General features: G+C 45.0%; 2 protein-coding genes and 1 long non-coding RNA gene across 12 annotated transcripts in view; 1 reads left to right on the top strand and 2 right to left on the bottom strand.

Annotated features, from left to right (window-relative positions):
• Positions 1 to 1,817, bottom strand: part of LOC120820827 (uncharacterized) — a 4,163-nt gene extending 2,346 nt beyond the window's left edge. Inside the window, exons 1-3 of the long non-coding RNA XR_013467550.1 lie at positions 1,680 to 1,817; positions 1,500 to 1,559; positions 1,085 to 1,435 (exon numbers count right to left, since the gene is read on the bottom strand). This is a non-coding gene — a long non-coding RNA (uncharacterized LOC120820827). The remainder of the gene's footprint in view (positions 1 to 1,084; positions 1,436 to 1,499; positions 1,560 to 1,679) is intronic.
• The window catches only part of LOC120820705 (ATP-binding cassette sub-family C member 4), a 20,604-nt gene extending 16,633 nt beyond the window's left edge, over positions 1 to 3,971 (top strand). For 2 of the 4 annotated variants that reach the window (XM_078101826.1, XM_078101838.1), the window contains exons 22-31: positions 1,108 to 1,227; positions 1,314 to 1,424; positions 1,513 to 1,613; positions 1,721 to 1,912; positions 1,998 to 2,153; positions 2,748 to 2,837; positions 2,909 to 3,081; positions 3,179 to 3,284; positions 3,386 to 3,520; positions 3,598 to 3,971. In XM_078101826.1, coding sequence (XP_077957952.1) covers positions 1,108 to 1,227; positions 1,314 to 1,424; positions 1,513 to 1,613; positions 1,721 to 1,912; positions 1,998 to 2,153; positions 2,748 to 2,837; positions 2,909 to 3,081; positions 3,179 to 3,284; positions 3,386 to 3,520; positions 3,598 to 3,672 — 1,259 coding nt within the window. In that variant the 3' untranslated portion in view covers positions 3,673 to 3,971. Of the gene's footprint in view, positions 1 to 1,107; positions 1,228 to 1,313; positions 1,425 to 1,512; positions 1,614 to 1,720; positions 1,913 to 1,997; positions 2,154 to 2,747; positions 2,838 to 2,908; positions 3,082 to 3,178; positions 3,285 to 3,385 lie in introns of all 4 variants that reach the window. The other 2 variants (XM_078101820.1, XM_078101831.1) reach the window with 1 other exon arrangement.
• Positions 3,820 to 21,062, bottom strand: LOC120820716 (ATP-binding cassette sub-family C member 4). Of its 7 annotated transcripts, none has more exons than XM_040178828.2 (31): positions 20,674 to 21,062; positions 16,792 to 16,902; positions 16,176 to 16,296; positions 15,560 to 15,784; positions 15,379 to 15,468; positions 15,137 to 15,300; positions 14,895 to 15,020; positions 11,892 to 12,141; positions 11,438 to 11,545; positions 11,266 to 11,355; positions 10,979 to 11,170; positions 10,612 to 10,706; positions 10,168 to 10,254; positions 9,385 to 9,481; positions 8,841 to 9,050; positions 8,485 to 8,622; positions 8,233 to 8,270; positions 8,036 to 8,151; positions 7,717 to 7,863; positions 7,548 to 7,627; positions 7,262 to 7,412; positions 7,019 to 7,138; positions 6,742 to 6,852; positions 6,487 to 6,587; positions 6,197 to 6,388; positions 5,950 to 6,105; positions 5,310 to 5,399; positions 5,068 to 5,240; positions 4,865 to 4,970; positions 4,488 to 4,622; positions 3,820 to 4,134 (listed from the first exon to the last, which is right to left on the bottom strand). In XM_040178828.2, exons 1-31 carry the CDS (start codon positions 20,676 to 20,678, stop codon positions 4,069 to 4,071), a joined length of 3,891 nt encoding a protein of 1,296 aa, XP_040034762.2. In that variant the 5' UTR covers positions 20,679 to 21,062; the 3' UTR covers positions 3,820 to 4,068. The 7 variants fall into 7 exon arrangements, with proteins under 7 accessions (XP_040034762.2, XP_040034735.2, XP_077957989.1 ...); XM_040178801.2 differs by lacking the exon at positions 20,674 to 21,062 and adding an exon at positions 19,205 to 19,857; XM_078101863.1 differs by lacking the exon at positions 20,674 to 21,062 and adding an exon at positions 19,205 to 19,857 and having other exon boundaries at positions 3,999 to 4,134; positions 4,492 to 4,622.

The following is a 21,062-nucleotide window of genomic DNA, read 5'->3' as shown; positions in this document are numbered from 1 at the left end:
CGTACGTACTTACGTAACATACGTACGTAACATAAGTACATACGTACGTACTTACGTAAGTACGTACATACATACGTACGTAAGTACGTACATACATACGTACGTACTTACGTAACATACGTACGTAACATAAGTACGTACATACATACGTACGTAACATAAGTACGTACATACGTACGTAACATAAGTACGTACATACATACATACGTAACATAAGTACGTACATACATACATACGTAACATAAGTACGTACATACATACATACGTAAGTAAGTACGTACATACATACGTAAGTAAGTAAGTAAGTACGTACATACATACATACGTAAGTACGTACGTACATACATACATACGTACGTAAGTACGTACATACATACATACGTAAGTACGTACGTACGTACGTACATACATACATACGTAAGTACGTACGTACGTACATACGTAAGTACGTACGTACATACATACGTAAGTACGTACGTACATACATACGTAAGTACGTACGTACATACATACATACATACATACATACATACATACATACATACATACATACATACATACATACGTAAGTACGTACGTACATACATACATACATACGTAAGTAAGTACGTACATACATACATACATACGTAAGTAAGTACGTACATACATACGTACATACGTAAGTACGTACATACGTAAGTACGTACATACGTAAGTACGTACATACGTAAGTACGTACATACATACATACGTAAGTACGTACATACGTACATACGTAAGTACGTACATACGTACATACGTAAGTACGTACATACGTACATACGTAAGTACGTACATACGTACATACGTAAGTACGTACATACGTAAGTACGTACATACGTAAGTACGTACATACGTAAGTACGTACATACATACATACGTAAGTACATACATACGTAAGTACGTACATACGTAAGTACGTACATACATACATACGTAAGTACGTACATACATACATACATACGTAAGTACGTACATACATACATACATACGTAAGTACGTACATACATACATACATACGTAAGTACATACGTAAGTACATACATACTACGCTTTCACTCACTCTCGTTATGCTCCTCCCCCCAGCTCGCAGTCCGGTGTTCTCCCACCTGTCGTCATCGCTTCAGGGCCTGTGGACCATCCGAGCCTTTGGAGCAGAGGAGAGGTTCCAGAAGGCCTTCGATGCGCATCAGGACCTGCACTCAGGTTCGCTCTCGCTACCTGAGAGTCACTGCTTTTTAAAATCGACTCTTTTGAGGCGGCCCGTTGATGTATTTCCTCTTTCTGCACAGAGGCCTGGTTCCTGTTCCTCACCACCTCTCGCTGGTTCGCCGTTCGTCTCGACGGCATGTGCGCCATCTTTGTTAGCATCACCACCTTCGGATGCCTGCTGCTCAGAGATCGTAAAGCTAAACTTTTGGCACAAACAGAAATGTTAAAAAATGAATTGTTGTGATTGCGGATTTAAGACTTGTTACCTGGTTGTCATAGAGCTGGACGCTGGCTCCGTTGGTCTGGCTTTGACCTACGCAGTCACACTGATGGGGATGTTCCAGTGGGGGGTCAGGCAGAGTGCGGAGGTGGAGAACATGGTAAGATATTTACAACACGTTCCCAAATTTGGTTTCCTCATTGCATGATTATAATTTATACTCAACCTCCTGGCCACGAGGGTGTAATGCATATTTGCTGTCTTCAGATGACCTCGGTGGAGCGAGTGGTGGAGTACACCGAACTGGAGAGCGAAGCACCCTGGGAGACTGAGAAGCGCCCTCCTCCCGATTGGCCCAGCAAAGGCCTGGTGACCTTTGACGGGGTCAGCTTCTCCTACGGTGGCGACGGACCGACGGTTCTGCACAACGTGACAGCAATGTTCCGACCCAAAGAGAAGGTTGGTCTTTATATTTTCGTGTTTCCAGTGAACGCCATGTTGAAGCTGCAATTACTAAACCAGGCGCTTCTCTCCCGTTTGTCAGGTCGGCGTTGTGGGTCGAACAGGTGCTGGGAAAAGCTCTCTGGTCTCAGCTCTGTTCCGCCTAGCAGAGCCTCAGGGCAAGATCTACATCGACGGGGTCCTGACCTCTGAGATCGGCCTCCACGACCTGCGCCAGAAGATGTCCATCATTCCTCAGGTGAGTCGCTAGGCTGCATCCTTAAGGACGCATCGTCACTTGGGACTCACCTGTCTACTCTAATATCTACCGATAGAAATGTTGTGATGTTGGTAACCAATGTTTTAAAATACACAACGCTAGAATAAACTGCTCTTGGGAAAACTCTGGTGACATTCAGCTACTGTAGCTTGGATATGTTCTGTAATATCTTAAATGTTACAGTTAAAATAGCTTGTATCCTATGCAATAGAAAAAGAAGTCCTTGCATACAAGTCAATCAATGAAATCTGCCGTGAGATTGCATCATTTATTTTAGCTGAAAGTACATGACCTAACCAAAACGGGTCCTTCGCTCAGCCTGAATTAGATAATGCTCCGAAAGAGCTTTTCTTACTAAAAGAACAATTTTCCGTTAATTTTAAAATGGTTAAGCAATTAATATAATCTTGAGGCAGAGGAACAGCACACCCACTTATTGTTTCAGGATATGAGCTAATTAAACTCATTCTGTAACTTCAATGTAGAATCGTTGGTATTCAGGTTAATTCCAGTACTTACATCACCACCTGTCTCCTTCCTGAATAAATACAATGTTCATCGGCCTGCATTCAGGACCCGGTGCTGTTCACAGGCTCCATGAGGAAGAACTTGGACCCGTTCGACCAGCACAGTGATGAAGAACTGTGGAAGGCTCTGGAGGAGGTAAGCGTCAGCTCAGCTTTCAAGAGTGTAGTTTCTAGCTGTCACTCAAACACACTCTCACTGTATTCCAGGTGCAGCTGAAGCCTGTGGTGGAGGAGCTGCCGGGGAAGTTGGAGACGGTTCTGGCCGAGTCGGGCGCCAACTTCAGCGTGGGCCAGAGGCAGCTGGTGTGTCTGGCCAGAGCCGTACTGAGAAAGAACCGCATCCTGGTGATCGACGAGGCCACGGCCAACGTGGACCCCAGGTGGGGATCCATAATGCACTTCATGATACCGTTGGTTGGTTGTCACCCCTTTAGTTTGTTTCAATGCTCAATTCATTTTTATCTGTACCGTCTGCAGGACGGATGAGCTGATCCAGAAAACGATACGGGACAAGTTCAGTGAATGCACCGTGCTCACCATCGCTCACCGGCTCAACACCATCGTAGACAGCGACAGGATACTGGTGAGCCATCGGTCTTGTTTAAATAATGTAATATGGCCGGTGTTAAACAATGCTTATTTTCCCTTTACTCTGAAATGATAACAATCGTGCTTTATCTCCAGGTCCTTGACGCAGGGAGAATTCACGCCTATGATCAGCCTTACAACCTGCTGCAAGACACCGAGGGGATTTTCTTCAAAATGGTGCAGCAGACGGGCAAGCAGGAGGCTGCAGCTCTACTAGCCGCCGCTAAACGGGTGAGTTTAAACCGGGTTTGTGCAAAACGTTTCCACCTCGAACCCAATCTCACTTTGTTTACCACGTCTCTCTTCAGGTGCACGACAGCAGAACCCATAGCGACGAATATACAGAGTCGTCAAACATCATTATCTTTGAGACTGCTCTGTGAGCCTTTGACTCGTCTGGTCTCCAGCAAAGCCAAATATAAGCACACTATTTATTTTCAATGCCTAATATATGGCCTTGGCAGCATAATCCTCACAGTACTAAAGTGCCTTATTTCAAGTTGGCAGCATTTACATCTATCTGAAATTGCCTTGTACTATTAACGATGTGTTCCAGCCTTTAGAGTTTTATACTGTGCTGATTTAAGTTTACAGGTCAGGTGACAATCCGAACACAGCTGCTATGACTGTTTAAAAATTTATGATCTTGTCAAAACTTGAATAAAGTACTCTTGTTAATATATATACTTTGGATAATGTCTTATGGCTCGTTTTACTTAATTTTCCCAACATGCTACTATGGTTCTTTTCTAGGTGTTCAGGATTCTAACGAGCGTAATCTATATGTACACAAAAGGAAAAGTTTTTACCTTATGAGGATCATTTTTCCCTGAAGGACTCGGCAACTGTTTAACAAGACAAAGATCAGACAATTTGACTTTGAATAATCTTTATGATAAATTCTATACAAAAGTTTGAGTCAATTAAAGCACCATTTGTAACTGTTCTGGAAGTATCATAGAAACATTTCCATTTTTATACAGTTGCATGGGAAGACCAGCTTATTCGTGTAGCACTGATAAATATGATTAAAGGGCAATCATTAGCAGGTAGATTGGGCATCTTCTTTGAGTGTGATGGAAGGTCTCACACTAATGTCTGGCTCAGCTGTCAAGACTTCTTTATTGCCTGTGAAAAATAAATTCCCAGTTCAAAATGATCTAAAGTGCATATTTTAATCGGGGGCGGCGGACCTCACCTGCCTGGCTAATTTTAGTAGGGCTGCTGCCTCGGCCGGGCCCGTCTGCTGCACCATCCTGTAGAGAGCCCCCTCTTTGTTTTGTAGCAGGGTAAAAGGACTGTCTAACTCCTGGATGGTACCATTGTCCAGCACCTTAAAACAGGACAGGTTGTATATGTAATTCTATCCACCAAACATGGAACACATTTCAGAAGTCAAAATACTCCCCCTATGCTGCATAGCAACAGACACACGGCGTTGATGATTAGCTTTTAAAAAAGTACCGCTTGCATTGCTCAGACGCTGTCGAGATCTTAATTCTTACATATGTGGAATTACTACAGGAAATTTACTTTGAGAGACTCGTTTCTAATAGTAATGCAGAGGAGGCTCACCAGTATCCTGTCGCTGTCTACGATGGTGTTGAGCCGGTGAGCGATGGTGAGCACGGTGCATTCACTGAACTTGTCCCGTATCGTTTTCTGGATCAGCTCATCCGTCCTGCAGACGGTACAGATAAAAACGAATTGAGCATTGAAACAAACTAAAAGGGTGACAACGAACCAGCGGTATCATGAAGTGCATTATGGATCCCCACCTGGGGTCCACGTTGGCCGTGGCCTCGTCGATCACCAGGATGCGGTTCTTTCTCAGTACGGCTCTGGCCAGACACACCAGCTGCCTCTGGCCCACGCTGAAGTTGCCGCCCGACTCGGCCAGAACCGTCTCCAACTTCCCCGGCAGCTCCTCCACCACAGGCTTCAGCTGCACCTGGAATACAGTGAGAGAGTGTTTGAGTGACAGCTAGAAACTCCACTTGAAAGCTGAGCTGACGCTTACCTCCTCCAGAGCCTTCCACAGTTCTTCATCACTGTGCTGGTCAAACGGGTCCAAGTTCTTCCTCATAGAGCCTGTGAACAGCACCGGGTCCTGTGGAATGACAGAAACATAATTGGGACACGTTTTTATTAAAATGCTTAACATGTATTCATCACAACCCCCCGTAAAGAATAGCAGGAGCGGGCCAGGTATGATTTTTAGTTTGTTGAAATTCCATCCAGAAATGTTTAAACACTTATGGCAGTGATTTGTTTCGAGTCCCACAGTGTATCAAACATATAGCAGGCCTTCTGCTTTAGAGTAATAAAGAAACCAACAACGCATTTGCATTTAAATTTAAATCTAACCAGTCATCATTTGATAATTTACACTTTCATAAAGGCCCTCGTGGGACCTAGAAATAATATTCTTATTTCATGTGTTTTGGTAGGCAACGAGAATTCTCAGTGTTGGGTCAAAGTCGATTGTAGTTCTAATGTGTTCAAAGTCCTTTCTGAATAGAATGCTGTACCTTTAGAGATCCACGATCTGAATCCATTTCGTTTGATTTCAACATTTTGCATCTCCTAACCAAATTATCTACAGGAAAGACTTCTAAGGTGGAGGGTTTTTTCAGTTTGCGAGGTGAGCGGATGTTTACCTGAGGAATGATTGACATCTTCTGGCGCAGGTCATGGAGGCCGATCTCAGAGGTCAGGACCCCGTCGATGTAGATCTTGCCCTGAGGCTCTGCTAGGCGGAACAGAACGGAGACCAGAGAGCTTTTCCCAGCACCTGTTCGACCCACAACGCCGACCTGACACACGGGAAACGAAAATTAGATTGTGTGCATTGGGGGAAAAAAAAAAAAAAAAGAGTAGCCTGTGTGTTGGACAGAGATGTCTTACCTTCTCTTTGGGCTGAAAGGTGGCGCTGATGTCTTTGAGGACCAGCGGTCCACCCCTGCTGTAGGAGAAGCTGACCCGGTCAAAGGTCACCAGGCCTTTGCTGGGCCAATCAGGAGGAGGGCGCTTCTCAGTCTCCCAGGGTGCTTCGCTCTCCAGTTCAGTGTACTCCACCACTCGCTCCACCGAGGTCATCTGAAGAGACAGAAGGAGCTCATTAATGCACAAAGTCTTTATTCACATCTGTGACCTCATGAAACAACTAAAACCTCAGGTTGTTTAAGAGTTCTCACCATGTTCTCCACCTCGGCACTTTGCCTCACCGTCCACTGAAAGTTTCCCACCAGGGTCACGACGTAGGTCAGCACCAGGCCCACTTCTCCAGCCTTCAGCCCTAATCGACAAACCGATTGCAATTGGATCGAGATTAAAAAATCCGCAAAGTCTGTTCACCATGCAGGTGACTGTAGATCAGGGGTCTCAAACTCAAAAGAAAGACATTATTCTTTATAGTTAAATGACATTCAAGGTTTCACGTTGTTCCCCACCATCTCTGAGTAGGATGCATCCAAATGTCGAGAAGGTGATGAGTAGGGCGCAAATGGCGTCGAGGTGAAGCGCAAACCAGCGGGAGGTCATCAGGAACAAAAACCAGGCCTCTGACATCAAAAAGAGTGAAGGAGCATTTTTTAGAAAAGACCTTCAAGATGTTTTATTCAGGGTTCCAATGGCGCGAGGAATTACATGTTCCTTTGTCAATGGCTTTCCAACCATGAACAAGCTTGGACAGAAAAAATGTGTTAACAGGATAATAGTGGCATCAACCCGAGTGCAGGTCCTGATGTGCGTCAAAGGCTCTCATCAACCGCTCCTCTGCTCCAAAGGCTCGGATGGTCCACAGGCCCTGAAGAGATGACGACAGGTGGGAGAACACCGGACTGCGAGCTGGGGGGACGGCAACAGAAGACATGAGGAACTCAACGTGATTCCTTGCCATCTTTTTTCTTTAGAAGGCCCCTGCTGATAGAAGCAGGTGGTTTCCTTTTTGCAAGAAAGCCTTCGACGTACTTGTAGATTCAAGTCGTTTGACATCCCGCGACGTGCAGAGGTAGAAACGCCTCAAGTACAAGAAGACAACAAGCAGAGGAATGACGGGGATGAGGATGAAAGGGATGACACAGGCAGCGACTGCAACAACGCCAACATTCTGAAAGAACAACTGCAGAAAACAAAGGAAGAGTTAAGAAAAATTAAGATCTTATCAAAAAAGTTTGAAAGTGGAGAAGTCAATGTAATTTCGTCTGGATCACTGTGTCAGAAAAGTATTCCTAAGGAAATGGTAAACGGGTCGCACTTGATAGACGTCCACAAAGGTGATGGGTAACGTGGAGTCGATCTGGCTGATGTCTTTGGAAAACCTGTTGAGAATTCTTCCTGTAGAGCAGGAAAAGAAAAAGTCAGTTAGAATAACAATTGCTACTTTTGAGAACCGAGTGCAGTTGTTCATGTTGATCCGAGCTCACCTATGGGGTTGACGTCAAAGAAGTGAACGGGAGTTTGAAGGACAGCGCTGAACATGTTGTTGTGCAGAACCTGAGCGGACATCACCAACCCTCGAAAGATCACCAGACTCCTGGTGTAGCCGAATACCACGGCAGCCGCTGTCAAACCTAAGAGCAGCAACCACAGGGCCGCTTTAGACATTTAGGTGGAACATGCTACAATTAAAAAGGGTGCAGTGGGGCTGTAGGAGGTGCTCATCCATTGTCAGCTACCAACTATCACTGACTGAAACAAGTCAGTCAGCCTCTGTGCTGATGAACACAAGCATGGAAGGCTTACCCGAATAAATCCCGAGGTAAAATTTGAGATTGAGCTCTTGAACTGGGTGAGTAGCATTGACGCTTGTGTCGATTCCAATGGGTTCGGCTGTGCAGTTAAGAAACTCCTGTCGTGCCCTGTCAGAGGAAAACAAGTCAGACCAGCCACACAGCAGAAGACTCAATAGAAACAAACAGCATCTATAAATCAATACTTACCAGTAGACCAGCCACCAGTCCTGCAGAATATATGCAACCTATGAATGAGGAATGAGAATTAGTATTTGTACATAGCACACTCCCTGTAAAACCATCTGTTGGTCAACAGCAGCTAGGAAGGAGCATATTTAAGAAACACAATATTGTATTCAATAGCTGATGCCAGTGCTGTCATAGATACTGTGTTCCCAACATAAAGCCACAAACTGAAGCCAGACACCACGCTGTCAACCAGAGGACAGTTTGTCTTACCTCAGCGATGACACTCAGCAGAACGATCACCATCAACACCAGAGGGCTGCAGCCTGCAGAGAAGTACTTCAGATAAATGTCACCGCTGATGTTCCCCTCGGCTCTGGTCTCCTCCGCCATGGTATGAACGGCTTCAACCTGCAAACAGAGTCATTGAGGAGCCAGCAGCAAACTTCACCTTATCTTAGAGGGTTTCAGTTATCAGCTCTGTGCTGGTATACTACAGAGGCCTAGTCCAACCCAAGGAGAGGTATGAGAAAGGGCCGTGCTGGAAGGAAACAGTCAGGTATCAGGTAGCGTGGGATAGACCGAGACGTTGTTTAGAACCAAGTGATGAACAAATGAACAGGACGCACCGGCAGCTGGTCGGCTGAGGGGCTTTCTGGGGGCAGCAGGCTGCTGTCAGAGCAGCGCGAGTGGTTCGTCCTCTGGCTGAGTAAGGACGCGTTGTCCGGGTCAGACAGCAGAGCGCATCGCTTCTGCTCCTCGTTGATCTTCTGCAGGGCGTCGATGTCGACGCCAGAGAACTGCAGCTCATTGTAAGTGCCGCGGGCCATGATGTGACCCTGGGAGACACAGAGGAGAACAACGGCGCGTTCACGTAGGGTGAATCCTCGGCAACTCAGAATTTAAGATTAATTTCATAATAAAGAAAAAAGAAAGCTGATTTTCTGTTACATCAAGTTTTGAATATATATATATATATATATATATATGGTTGCATTACAACTCCTTACCAGTTACTTGTAATGACCAAAGTTTAACAAAGAACTAAAATGAACACATTCAGAAGAGGATTGTCGGCCTACACTACGATCGCTTTAGGGCGCGAGACAAAGGATTTGACGTTCAAACATGTCGGTCCTGGCATTGCCTTCGGATCTGGATATATGGTTCTACCTCCTTGAGGACCACAATCTGGTCGGCTGCCTTCAGGTACTGCAGCTGGTGGGTGACCAGGATCCGAGATTTGTTCTTCAGGAGGCCACAGATGCACCTGAGCATGAGCACAGGCAGAGTTATGGTGGATGACGACCACTTAGCTGAGACATATACACATATACATATACATATATATATAAATATATTTTCCTGGTTTCACTGGCAGTGACTCTCCAAGGATTTCCTCTTAGAATGAGAAAACTTGGCGTAATGTTTAGCTTACAAAGCTAATATTGCGCATTAGCTGTTGGGAGGCATGCTTCTCTGCTGCAGGTCTCCTTGTTCTAACCTCTTCTCATAAACCACCTCCGTTAGAGATCCACAGCTTGTTGGTAGGTCTTTGCTGATATAAATCACAAACATGTAGGCAGATGCCGTCCCATTTGAATTGGCTATACGCTCAAAAATACCCTTCCAGACTCCTGATGCAGCCTTCATTCTACTGGTCCCTCAGTAGAACCTTCCTATGAGTGCAGGTCTGCAGATGACAGTATTTGAAAGAATGGGAAGCTCAACTAGTCTCCTTCCCTCTTGGTTCTGTATCATTTCCTGGCGGTTTAAAATGGTAAAGGATGTCAACAATTGTTTGCACTTGTTCCTAAAAACAGTGTGCTGGGTTGCTCAGTTAGCATGTACGTAGTGTAGCTCGGGGAACTTGTTTGTTTGATGGACACGTCCGGCCCAGGTATTTGAAACACGAGCACAACAGATCATTCGGGACGGACAATGTCAGTCACTGACTTTTCAAAAAGGTGTTTCCCGACCTCGGCATCCACAGCACTTAAAGGGTCATCCAGGAGGTAGACATCTGCATCCTGGTACACGGCCCTGAAAACACACAAACGCACACACAGTTTAGTAAGGCGTAACAATGATGGGTAAGTAGTAGTAGAAACGCAACCACACGATACGACTGCAAACACTAGTTTGTCTCTCCAACAGTGGAAAGAAAGTCTATCCCGGACAGCAGCACAGTTCAACAGGAGGGGACTTAATGTGTTGCTACTAGCTGAAGAGCGTCCCCAGGACAATCAAGTACGTTATCAGTTTCCTGGACAACTGTAAAAACACTTTGAACAGACACTAAACACGTCCTTTGTTTGCTATTTATACATTTCATACTGCGTTTATTGTCCTGCACCAATCAAGTCCACACAGAGATGGTAGTGGGAACGGCTCCTTTACCTCGCCAGGTTGACGCGAGCTTTCTGCCCCCCGCTGAGTGTAGCGCCTCTGTCCCCGATGAGAGTGAGGTCTCCATCTGGGAGGAGCTCCAGGTCCTGCACAGAAAGACGATGGAGGTTTATTAAAAAATACTGTGCTGAAGTACAATTTTAAGGTTACGCATTTTCCTCCTTTTCCTTTTGAGATAATACTTTGTTTTGCTTAAGCGCATTTTAAATATAGGAGTTTTGATTGTAACAGCATATCTTTAACTATTCAGTTTTAAAGAAGACACACAAACAAGTGCTTGTTAGTCCCGTTGAAGAGGAAAGCAGGCAACACGGTGAGCGGCGTTCAGAGACGTGGCCCCCAGAGGGCGGCGTCTCACCCTCTTCAGAGCGCAGGCCCTGAGGACCGTCTCATACTTCTTGGGGTCCAGCTCTCTCCCAAACAGGACGTTACTGCGAATGGTTCCAGGAAACACCCAGGGCTGCTGGGAAGCGTAGGTCAGCCGACCTTTGACCTTCAGGACGCCTGCGTCGTGAGGCAGCTCTCCCAGGATGGCGCTTAGCAGAGATGACTAGTGGGAACATGGATTTTTATGGACACGTGAACTGGCTGAAATGGGTCACGTGAATAAATGAAACCTTCCTTGGTTGTTACGAGCGCACCGACCTTTCCAGCTCCCACCGGGCCGATGACGGTCAGAAGTTGGTGCGACTTCAGCGTGATACAGATGTTCTGCAGCGATGGGGAGTCCAAACTCTGAGACGAAAGAGCAAACAGACCGTGAAGCAATTCTTCCATTAAGAGTCTGGTATTTGAGCCCATTGTGTAGAGAGTTCACCTTGTTCCAGTAGCAGGTCAACTCCTCAATCTCAACAGAGTTTTCTATTTTTTCCTTCCGACAAAAACCAATCTTTTTTCTCTCAATCTCTTCCAGCAGTAGAAAAGCCTGAGAGGGGACAATAATCGACAAACGCCTTTACACTTAGTGTTTTTACAGTTAACTCTTTACATATTAGCATTTTGACATTTAGGTTGTGTAACAGTGTCCCAGAAGAGGTCAATTTAGATTGGATCTCGATGGCAAAATAAGAGTTGGATTGCTGCTGAAGAAGCGATGCCCCAAGTTTTCTGAAATGCTGCGTATATTTTCAATGGTTATATTCATAAAAAAGGGTTCTGTGTTTGAAAGGATTTAGTTTCCTGCGAGATTCAAACTGCTACAGTTATTATGAAAAGACACAGGAGCGAAAGCAAATCATTTCTCCGTTATTGAGGACTACAGACAGAATCACCTTAATCCTGCGAACGCTGACCACCGTCTCCGACAGCTTCTCGACGGCCAGGGGGAAGAACAGCGTGACCGTGAGCTTGATTGTCCCGTACAAGGACACCGTGACAAACACCCGGCTGACAGTGATGGCGTTGCCCAGGAGAACGTAGACCGTGAAGGTGGCGAAGACGATGATCTTGCTGCTGGCAAAGAAGGAGGCCATGTTGAGTCCTCGCAGGTAGGAGCTCTTCAGTATCTGATCGATCTCTTTCCTGGGGACAGAGGAAGACGAGAGAAGTGAGCTTGGCGGGTTAAGACATTTTTTTTAATCTGTTTTTGAGGGTTGAGGCAGTCAGGACCAACAACCTTAATGCTTCACATATTCTAGAATGCAGATATTCCATAATAAAATAAACCAGATTAGGTTACACATCTATTCCTGAATCCTTCTCTATGAAAAACAAGTGGGGGGAGGGTATAGTTGAATGTACTGGTTGCATTGGTTACTGTGACCGACTAATGCTTATAGTCGCACACCACAGTTTTGGCTCATCTCATTCTCTTGCTAATTTGTTGGAGGGGTTAGAACACAATTTCAATACATTTTTATGCTGTTAAAACCTTTGTTAAAGAAGGTATTTTATTTCCGTTGCGTACATTGGGAAATGTGTGGGACTCATGAAGTAACCGCTTAGGCAAAGTGAAAACTGATTACACAACCGTAACCAATTCTATTAGTCCGTAATAATGGGTTTTAGAATATGAGGCAATATTGTGCAATTAGTAGTCACACAAATAGTCCCACAATTTTTCAACAGCAACAATATTGTTGTCAAGACAATTCCTCTGAAGTTTGAGTAATGAAACATTTAAATTCAGCACTACTGAACTTGTTGAAATGTGTTTGTCTCGTTATGGTGAACAATGTTTAACAAAACGGCACAAGAAATCCGTTTCTCTCGCCCTCACCAATGAACACTAGACAGTACTTCATTATTAACTGGCAGCAGAGTTTAACTTTTAACCAGGTTTGTTATTTTTGGCACAGCGATCATCCTAAAAGCTGCTGACGTCAGACACGGCCGCACCTCAAAGCACTCGGGTCATCTAATTCCACCGTCACCTGATAGCAACGCTTGGTGGGAAAGTCCCAATTAAAAAAATATCTGCTATATTGCTAGCAAGAGAGAAATATGGAAGTGTTCTTTTTCTACAATGATCAAAAGAACTTGACGAGACGAGGAAATGTTCCCCCTCGTGACCATCTCACACCTGTAGTCTGACAGGGACATTCTGCAGGGATCAGAGACTGAAAACAATCGTCTTGCGTGTAAGAAGCACAACGCGTTGACTCGGGTGAATCGACCGAGGTGGCGCCGGACATTCATGCGACCGTCATGGCGCTTGTTTTTTTGCGCACACAGAATAAGAAGAAAAAACCCCACTAAAGTCCGCTCCACTTCGATGTGGTTAATCATTCGAGTCGGTGGTTCGTGACATCAGACGGCAATATTCATTGGTTCCTCGATAGGCACCTCCGTTGACGTACATTCTTTTTCATGCTCCTTTTCAGTTTTTTTATGGCTTTGCTGTGTGAGAAAACAGTGACCTGAGGATGGTGTTTTTTTTAACACTAATCTTCAGCTAACCTCATTTGCACATTAACTCTTTTTCTAAGAACGCATGTGGAGATCCCAGAATACAGCACTCATCCCCAGTGATGGGAGCAGCTCATCTTAGTTTTACTGCGGTTTCTCAGGTATGTATTGGATAAAATGAGGTTGAGCTTTGTTGTTTGTTCAAACTGCATCAAAAAGCATCACATGCTCCAAACAAACACGGAATAACAAAAACAAGGCTCGCGCGGACCCCAAAACAGACGATGCATTTCACATAAAATTCAGTACTTTTCACACAACATTTTCCTCCATCAGACCTGTGAGAAGCATAAAGAAATGGCAAAGCCGTTGAATTCCTATGGAGGTCACAATAGTGTTAATGCATCACACCGATAGCCCTTCACCAAAAAGTGAGAATGAGGACAATTTGGTTCCACGTAAAAACTCCTGCAGGCAGCAGCGGATTACAGCAGTTACACCGTCAACCGAACGAGCAGCGGAGAGCAAGAGAATTCAGCGTGCTGCGTTTCTAATTTGAAGATCACAAAACTGACGAATCGGGGGGGAAATTCTGCAGACGTAGTCATCTCACCACTGGATGCCAATATGTGAGACAAAGTACTTCAGGGACGCGCTTTCCAAATGGAGTTAATGTGTAAACGAGCAACACGTCGATCACTCATTATCCAAAGCTCGCGCCTGTAACTCACGGGGCCTCTTCAAAGTTAAAACCAGCCACAGAAACCAAACAACAAAGAAGTTGTTTGTCATGTGTTTGACTACTGCTCACCTTTAGATGCAATAAAGTACTTTCTTGCTGTTGATTAACCGATAAGAATATATGCAACTTAAAACAATCTCATCTTGACGAGCCCACATTCCCACCAGTCATCTTCTCTCACCCAAAGCGTACCACACTTCCCCTCACCACAACCCCCCACACCCCCCCCGCGCAGAAGCAGGTTTTGGCTTGTCATGGTGAAATATTTATCCGGTCAAAACTGATTAGAAATCCAAAGTAACGCAGAGTGACATCTGAAGCAAGCCGTGAGGTGTAGCGTGTGCAGACTGTCAGTTGACTTCGCCGTGTTCTCTACACATTCCAGGGACTTGGAGCGGAGTCAAAGAAACCAGTTTGACAAGTGAGAGCACATCCCCTGATTCAAACTCTTTCAGGCAAAAATACAAGCATACGTTGTTAATCAGACTCGCCCATCAAGGCTTCCGACTCCTTTTATTGTAGAGGCACTTTATCCTATAGGTCACTACATTTGGTAATTTGGAAATTCAACCGATTTACGTGTATTTTCCAGTAAAAGGACGGCGCAAAAAAAAGAAAAGAACGTGAACTCTTGTCCTGGTGGTCCTAGGAAGAATCAATACCCCAAAAGAATTTTCATTCTTACCTTCTGATTTCAGTGACCAGTGCAGAGAAGGGCTTCTCCCAGGCGTACATCTTGATAATCCTGATGCCAGACACCACCTCGTTCATGATGCGGATTCTGTTGTCAGTGAGGACTGCAGTTTTACTCCTGCAAAATATTTATACAAATTGCATGAATTAAAATAAATCGTGCTTTTCCCAAGAAAAGTATTGGCAAAAAAAAAAAAGACCAAACAACGAATGTCAGGTCATGTTGTTCCCCACCTGAACACGCCGAAGAGCTTTCCAAACCAGGTCTGCACAGGCAGCATGAGGGCCATGACGGCCACACCGGCCAGACACGACGGTCCGATCTCGTACCAAAGTAAAAGGATGATAACCATCGCCTGAAGAGGTCCCACCCACAGGTAGTGCAGGTTGAGTGTAATCTAGAGAGACAATTGATCGTCATGAGATCTGTGATCATCCGTGTTGGTGGTTTAGGCAGAACCCCCGCTTTACATTACCTCATCAAAGCGATTGACGTCATTGGAGAGGAGGTTCACAATTTGTCCCGTGGTCGTGTGCACCAATGATTCACTGTTGAGACCAAGAGCCTGGCGAGAGACATTTCATCTGCTTAGCACTGCTGAGAATAGTCGCGGTATATTTCTAGAAATAGCCAAAATCTGCAAAATCTCAGCCGACCTTCCTGTATATCATGTGACACATGGCCACTCTGATCTTCATGCCTGTTCTCTGGACGTGGTAGTAGTAGAGATGCTGGAGGATGGTCAGGCCGAAAGTGCAGAGGGACATCGCAGCAGCGTAACCATAAACCTCGTGAAGACTCGTCTGGTCGTCTGGGTCATAGTTCTCAAAGTACAGGATGATTTTCCCCAGAAGAAGTGGCTGGACCACTTTGATTGCCTCCTATATGAAAATAGGCATTGCTGACAGTTGGCAAAGACTCCCAGTTCATCAAATACAATCTGGACCTTTATCCTGGTGGTCCCAGTAAGAATAAATAGCTCATCGCTTCATTGCATGGAGTCTGGAGAATCAGTTATGCTTGCAAAATATGAGACATCTATGACTACAAATCATATGGAACTGGTCTCTGGCTTGGGTCCTTTTTAGTTACTATGCTCCACAAAAACATTTTAATTTCTTTACCTCACAGAAAACAAACGCTATTGACCTTTCAGGATGAAAGCTTTTCCTTTATTTAGGATAAATGCCTCTGGGTTGACCAACGTAGTTCTTGGCATAAGGAATTAATCTGACAAAATACGTGAAGGAGTCTTTGAAAGCCTAAACGTACCAGTGTAAAAGTGAAAATCCCAGCCAGCGCGTAGGACGTCCCGTAGCACTTGATGAGAGCTCTGGAGAGCTTTGGCTTCCTGAGTTCCTTTGTGGCCTTTTTAACTTCACGGTCCCAAATTCTGCAATAGATCAAAAGGCATACTCATTTTGCAATGGGAAATAGTGAATGAGTGTCAACGGTTATTGACGTATTCCTGCTCAGGATTCCGTAGTATTACTAAATGAGTCATAGCAAAAATGATTGGCAAGCTCTGGCTGTTGGGTAACATGACGGGAAAAAGCTGGCTCGTGTGTGCACATGACTTGTAAGCGGGGCTTTAAATTGGCTAAGGCCTAAAATGGTCCCCTGTTTGATGGTGGCCAGGAGGGAAGAGGCGCTGGTGGCCAGTGTCAGGTTGGTAACCATGGTGATGGCGTGGGGAGTCGATAAGGGCGAGCAACATAGTGATTAGCTTCTTTAGCAAGGCTAGCCAGTGCTGCATCTCCCGGTTGGAAATGTCCCAATTGTTACACATTAGTCGTTTTCTTAAGAAAAGTTAATGTCGCAACTCAGTTCGGTTGGGACATTTCTGCAGACAGAACAGCGTTGAGAGTAATGTGATGCATCCTGGTACCTCTGGAGTTCCTCTCCCAGTATTTCCGACTGATCCTCTGGAAGAACGCTGAACATGTCACATTCCTCCAAGCTCTGCTTGTGGCCATGATACATCAACGGGGTCAACCAGCTGAAACAGACAGTTCTTAACGCAGTAAAGACAGCAGCCCTGGGCGATTTACGTCAGTCAGACCGTATGAATGAGACCCGGTTTGATTTTCTTACTGCTGCTACAACCAATGCAACACATCAGCAGGTCTTTTCTCGCCAATAGATGGTAAGAATTGGACTGCATGGACAGCAGGATGGGCAAATGCATTCAATTACTTTTAAGTGGATTAGATGGCAGGCAACCAGTGATAGAAAACTAATTACATACATGGCTCTGTTAACGCTCTTAACATTTCTGTCGACCTCCCTACCGACCCCCATGCTGAACAACACTGTCGAGGGGGCCTTCAACTTTCCCATCTCTTAGTGGACTTCCAACAGACAGACACAAATGCGTAGCACGGCCTGCAACAGCTCAGGCAATAATCCAATCTGTCCATCACTGCTTGATTCGGATCATAAAGCAGACAACAGTCAGGAGTGCAGAGAAAATCATTGGTGACAACATATGTTAATACATTACAATACCCAAAATCGAGAGCAAGCACCCGGATACAGGACTCGTTCAATATTTATTCTGCACACATTTTGTTGCTAAACTGCCATGAACGTTTTACCAAGGACTGATTTAAGACGCTCTACCTTTGCGTCGTCGTCGCTCACATCCACATAATCTGGCCCTGCCTGGATGATGTTTGAAGTTGTTAATCTGTTATTACTGTGGATGTGAATTATAGTGACGTCTTACCGTCAGGTTTAACAGCAAATGTGCTACAGCGTTTCTCTAAACTGATATTGTCACAGTAAATGATTACATCTATTGAGACGCCTACTTTATCTCCTTTGTCACACAAAGGACAATCGTCCCTTATCTAATCTTGGACATATTGAATCTAGATGCAAATTTCATTTAGACATCATTTAGGGGGGAACCTTACAATTTTAAAACTGGTGCTCACTACTGGCCAAACGGAAATACACTTCATACATACTTTGAGTGCAGGAGGAAATCAACAGCTTGCAGTTGCATGAATTAAACATTACTCAACGTAACTGTGCCAAATGAATCCCACACGACTTCACATTCCTGGAAGAGCGCATGTGAGACGACTTTACATTCTGAGTGGCAACAGGTGGTGTAAGTTGTGGGGATCCAAAGATTAGTTAGGGAGTTGTTTAGGGAGTGATGTAACATTTGCGCAGTCACCACAAATCTAGACCCAACAGCTACTCAGTAACACTCTATGACCCACGAACCCTCACGAACGCGTTTTAACACTAAACACGCGCACTAACGTTAGGTCAACATATAGTTAAATATATCCGCGAGGCGGCTACATTTGTGTTTGTCTTTGTCTTTGTGTGAACTTTCGTTCCAGGACGCAACGCGTTCACTTTCGTGACCTCACGTAGTATTTGGGAAAATAATCCCCGCCTATTAAGTCACTGATAAATCAGAACAAAAGCTGATCAAGGTTTTATACGTATATATATATCCTCTTTGCGGCGTTCGTTCCGTGTACACGTGACACCTCCATCTGAAAAACAAGACAACTTTCCAACTCTGAGACGGGTTCGTCCGAGCGGCACCTGAACGCGCCGCTGCGCGCTCTCACACGGGCGACGTTATACATTTATTAGCACTTTCTTCTGGATTAAGAGTCGGAGGATTAGTGCGGCGCAGGCACCTGCGGGTTTAAAGTCCTTTTACAACACCTTTAGTCTGCAGCTATTAAATGTCACCCTCAGCGGTCTGTTGGATCTCCGACCCTGTGCTTTTTTTCCCAGGTCGTCGTTCATTGCAGAAGTCTCTAAATAGATATATTTAGATATCTGGCACATATAGATGATCTAATGCATTCCACCAACACCGGCAGTGGACCTGACAACGAAAACGAAACCAACGTTGTCAATTTAAACGTTTTGTCAAGACGGACAAATGCGTCATCATTTGTGTCACTATCATTATTTCCCATGCTATGTATAAAATAATGATTTATTCTAAGAGGGGAATAAAATAGATTTATACTCAATTTGAAGAAGAAAAAAGCTTTGAGTTTCCTCAACAATGTATTGTGGCAAACATCTTCTCCATCTAGTCCATGTCGATCTACTAAAACGGCATAACAACATTTGAAAGTGAGTCTTAAAGAACAAACTAGTTGAACATCTCGAGATCATTTCTGGGGATGGAATAAATCATCTTTGATACCAGGGGAGCGCGGGGAGAACAATTTACGGCCATGAACCACGCTATTTACACCCCAACAGGTTGATAAAGTTAGGATTCCCTCCCCGTTAACGCGGCATTGAGCACTTACCACATAAAGACCCTTGATAGCAGGCCGGCGGCGGCCAGCGGGTTCGGTCTGCAGTCTTTTTTATTCATATCCATCGTTTGATGCCACTAATTCATTCGGGTCGGCCGGCCCGGACAGACCGCGCTCGAATGGCCGGACGCACCAGCTCGCTGGCGCGTGAGGTCATGAGTACGTGTGTAGTTGGCGAGCATCCCGTTACGTCGGAAAATCGGCCTTTGCGCTCGCAGCGTCGAGCTGTTCCGACACGTTGTCCCCGAGAAACGCCGGCGGCTCCCCAGAAAGGGGACAAATTGGATGTTTAAATGGGGATTTTATGAAATCACCGGATGTGGCGCCCGAAGGGCGGAACCGCGAAGGAGCGCTTCAGTGCTCCGATAAAATCAAAAAAATGCACTTGCCGCTACTAGAGGCACTGCAGTCACACCATCAGTTATACGTAGTAATAGCAAGTGAGTAACTTTAAGGGCTAGACGAATTATTCAATGCCGATTTTGGTTTACATTTGGGATTGGAGGGTTCCCTCTAAAGGCCATGCACAACCGGCAGAATATGCCGTTCGGGCAAGAGCTCCTGTTTACGAGCTGAACACAAAGGCAGCATTTGACGCTTTTTCTCCTCCTTCATAACAAACAGCGATCTTCACATGCAACCTTGCATGTGATGTTCAGTCAATGGGGCATATGTGGAATTTGTCCTAATTGGTGTTCTCTACCCGGGAGGTATTTGGCTGACGTTGCATTCCCCTCCTGACCCCAAACCGGCTACACGTGCAACATGTGAGCAGTTTAAACTCTTCACAATGTTCTTTAGCAGGCGCATTCCAGGTGGAACACCCACCGTAACAACACTGATCCGTCATTAGATAAAGGCTCTGCTGCGCAAACGGTAATTATGTGGTGAAAAGTTCAGCGTTCTTCAAGCAAACATGCTATGTGGAGACGTTGGCGCTCACCTTTGTCAATGTAGAAAAACTTTACACTTATTTCCATTTATATTTGTTCAGAGGCTGTATGCAGTACAGATCAACTTTAGAATATCCAAATACCAGTTTACATTAAAACACTTGTATTATTTGTTCTGTGAAAACACCAGTATCTTTTTTAATGAGATTGAGCTCGTATGTTTTGGAAATAGAGATAAACGTACATGTAGTGTATTCGTTCTTTTATTTAGGGTAAATATTCAGTTCCACAGGGTGATCAATAGAGGGAGCCGAAAGCCTGTTTATCCTCTACGAGGTAATGCCCAAGTGGTCTCGGGCATTAAATCAGACATTAAATCAACAATTTATCGGCTTACACGTTTAAAATAATGCTCCACCCAAAAGAGGACATGCCCTAAAACTAAGCGAGGGAATGTAGAAGGGACAATTCTAAGAAAACCGTTTTGAAAAAATGTTACTCCCACACATTATGTAACAGAGCTGGGACGGAGCCAGCAAAGCGTTAGAAAGGAATTCGAAAACGTACCTCATATGTACCTGGAACAGCTCCAGCTGGAGAGCACGGCGGACCAAGGGGCTCCTCAAATCTGTCCATCTGCACGTCAGCCGTCACTGCTGCATCCTGGGCGCCAGCTGTTGCCGTGTCACATGCTGTTTACACCAGGGGCCAACGCTACGTTTGACCTAGTTGCTGAAAAGGCCTCGAGGGGGAGCGGAATGCACACTTCACACGGGACAGGCGTGGCGAAAAGATGGAAGCGATTTCGTGATAGATGTCAATTGGCATTTGTTGTTTAGGTTTCATATATGAAGAGTTGGGCTGAACATTAATGAGCTGCTGTCAACTCCCAGAAATAACAATGGCAAGAAAGGCAAGGCCAGGTCCTGGCAGGCGAGACGAGGAAACACCTCACT

This window comes from Gasterosteus aculeatus, chromosome 1 (genome assembly GCF_964276395.1).
Source record: "Gasterosteus aculeatus chromosome 1, fGasAcu3.hap1.1, whole genome shotgun sequence".
In the NCBI taxonomy this organism is placed as follows: domain Eukaryota; kingdom Metazoa; phylum Chordata; class Actinopteri; order Perciformes; family Gasterosteidae; genus Gasterosteus; species Gasterosteus aculeatus.
Note: the sequence above shows the minus strand (reverse complement) of the source record. Positions and strands in the feature narration are given on the sequence as shown.

Bases quoted from the DNA above. Each gene is read 5' to 3' on its own strand.
- LOC120820716 (XM_040178801.2), bottom strand. From the start codon at position 19,278: ATGGATATGAATAAAAAAGACTGCAGACCGAACCCGCTGGCCGCCGCC. The intron at 11,356-11,437 runs GTGAACTCTCTA...CTTTCGTCTCAG, and splicing joins TGACCTGCTACTGGAACAAG to AGTTTGGACTCCCCATCGCT. The intron at 5,400-5,949 runs GTAAACATCCGC...GTCATTCCACAG, and splicing joins AGATGTCAATCATTCCTCAG to GACCCGGTGCTGTTCACAGG.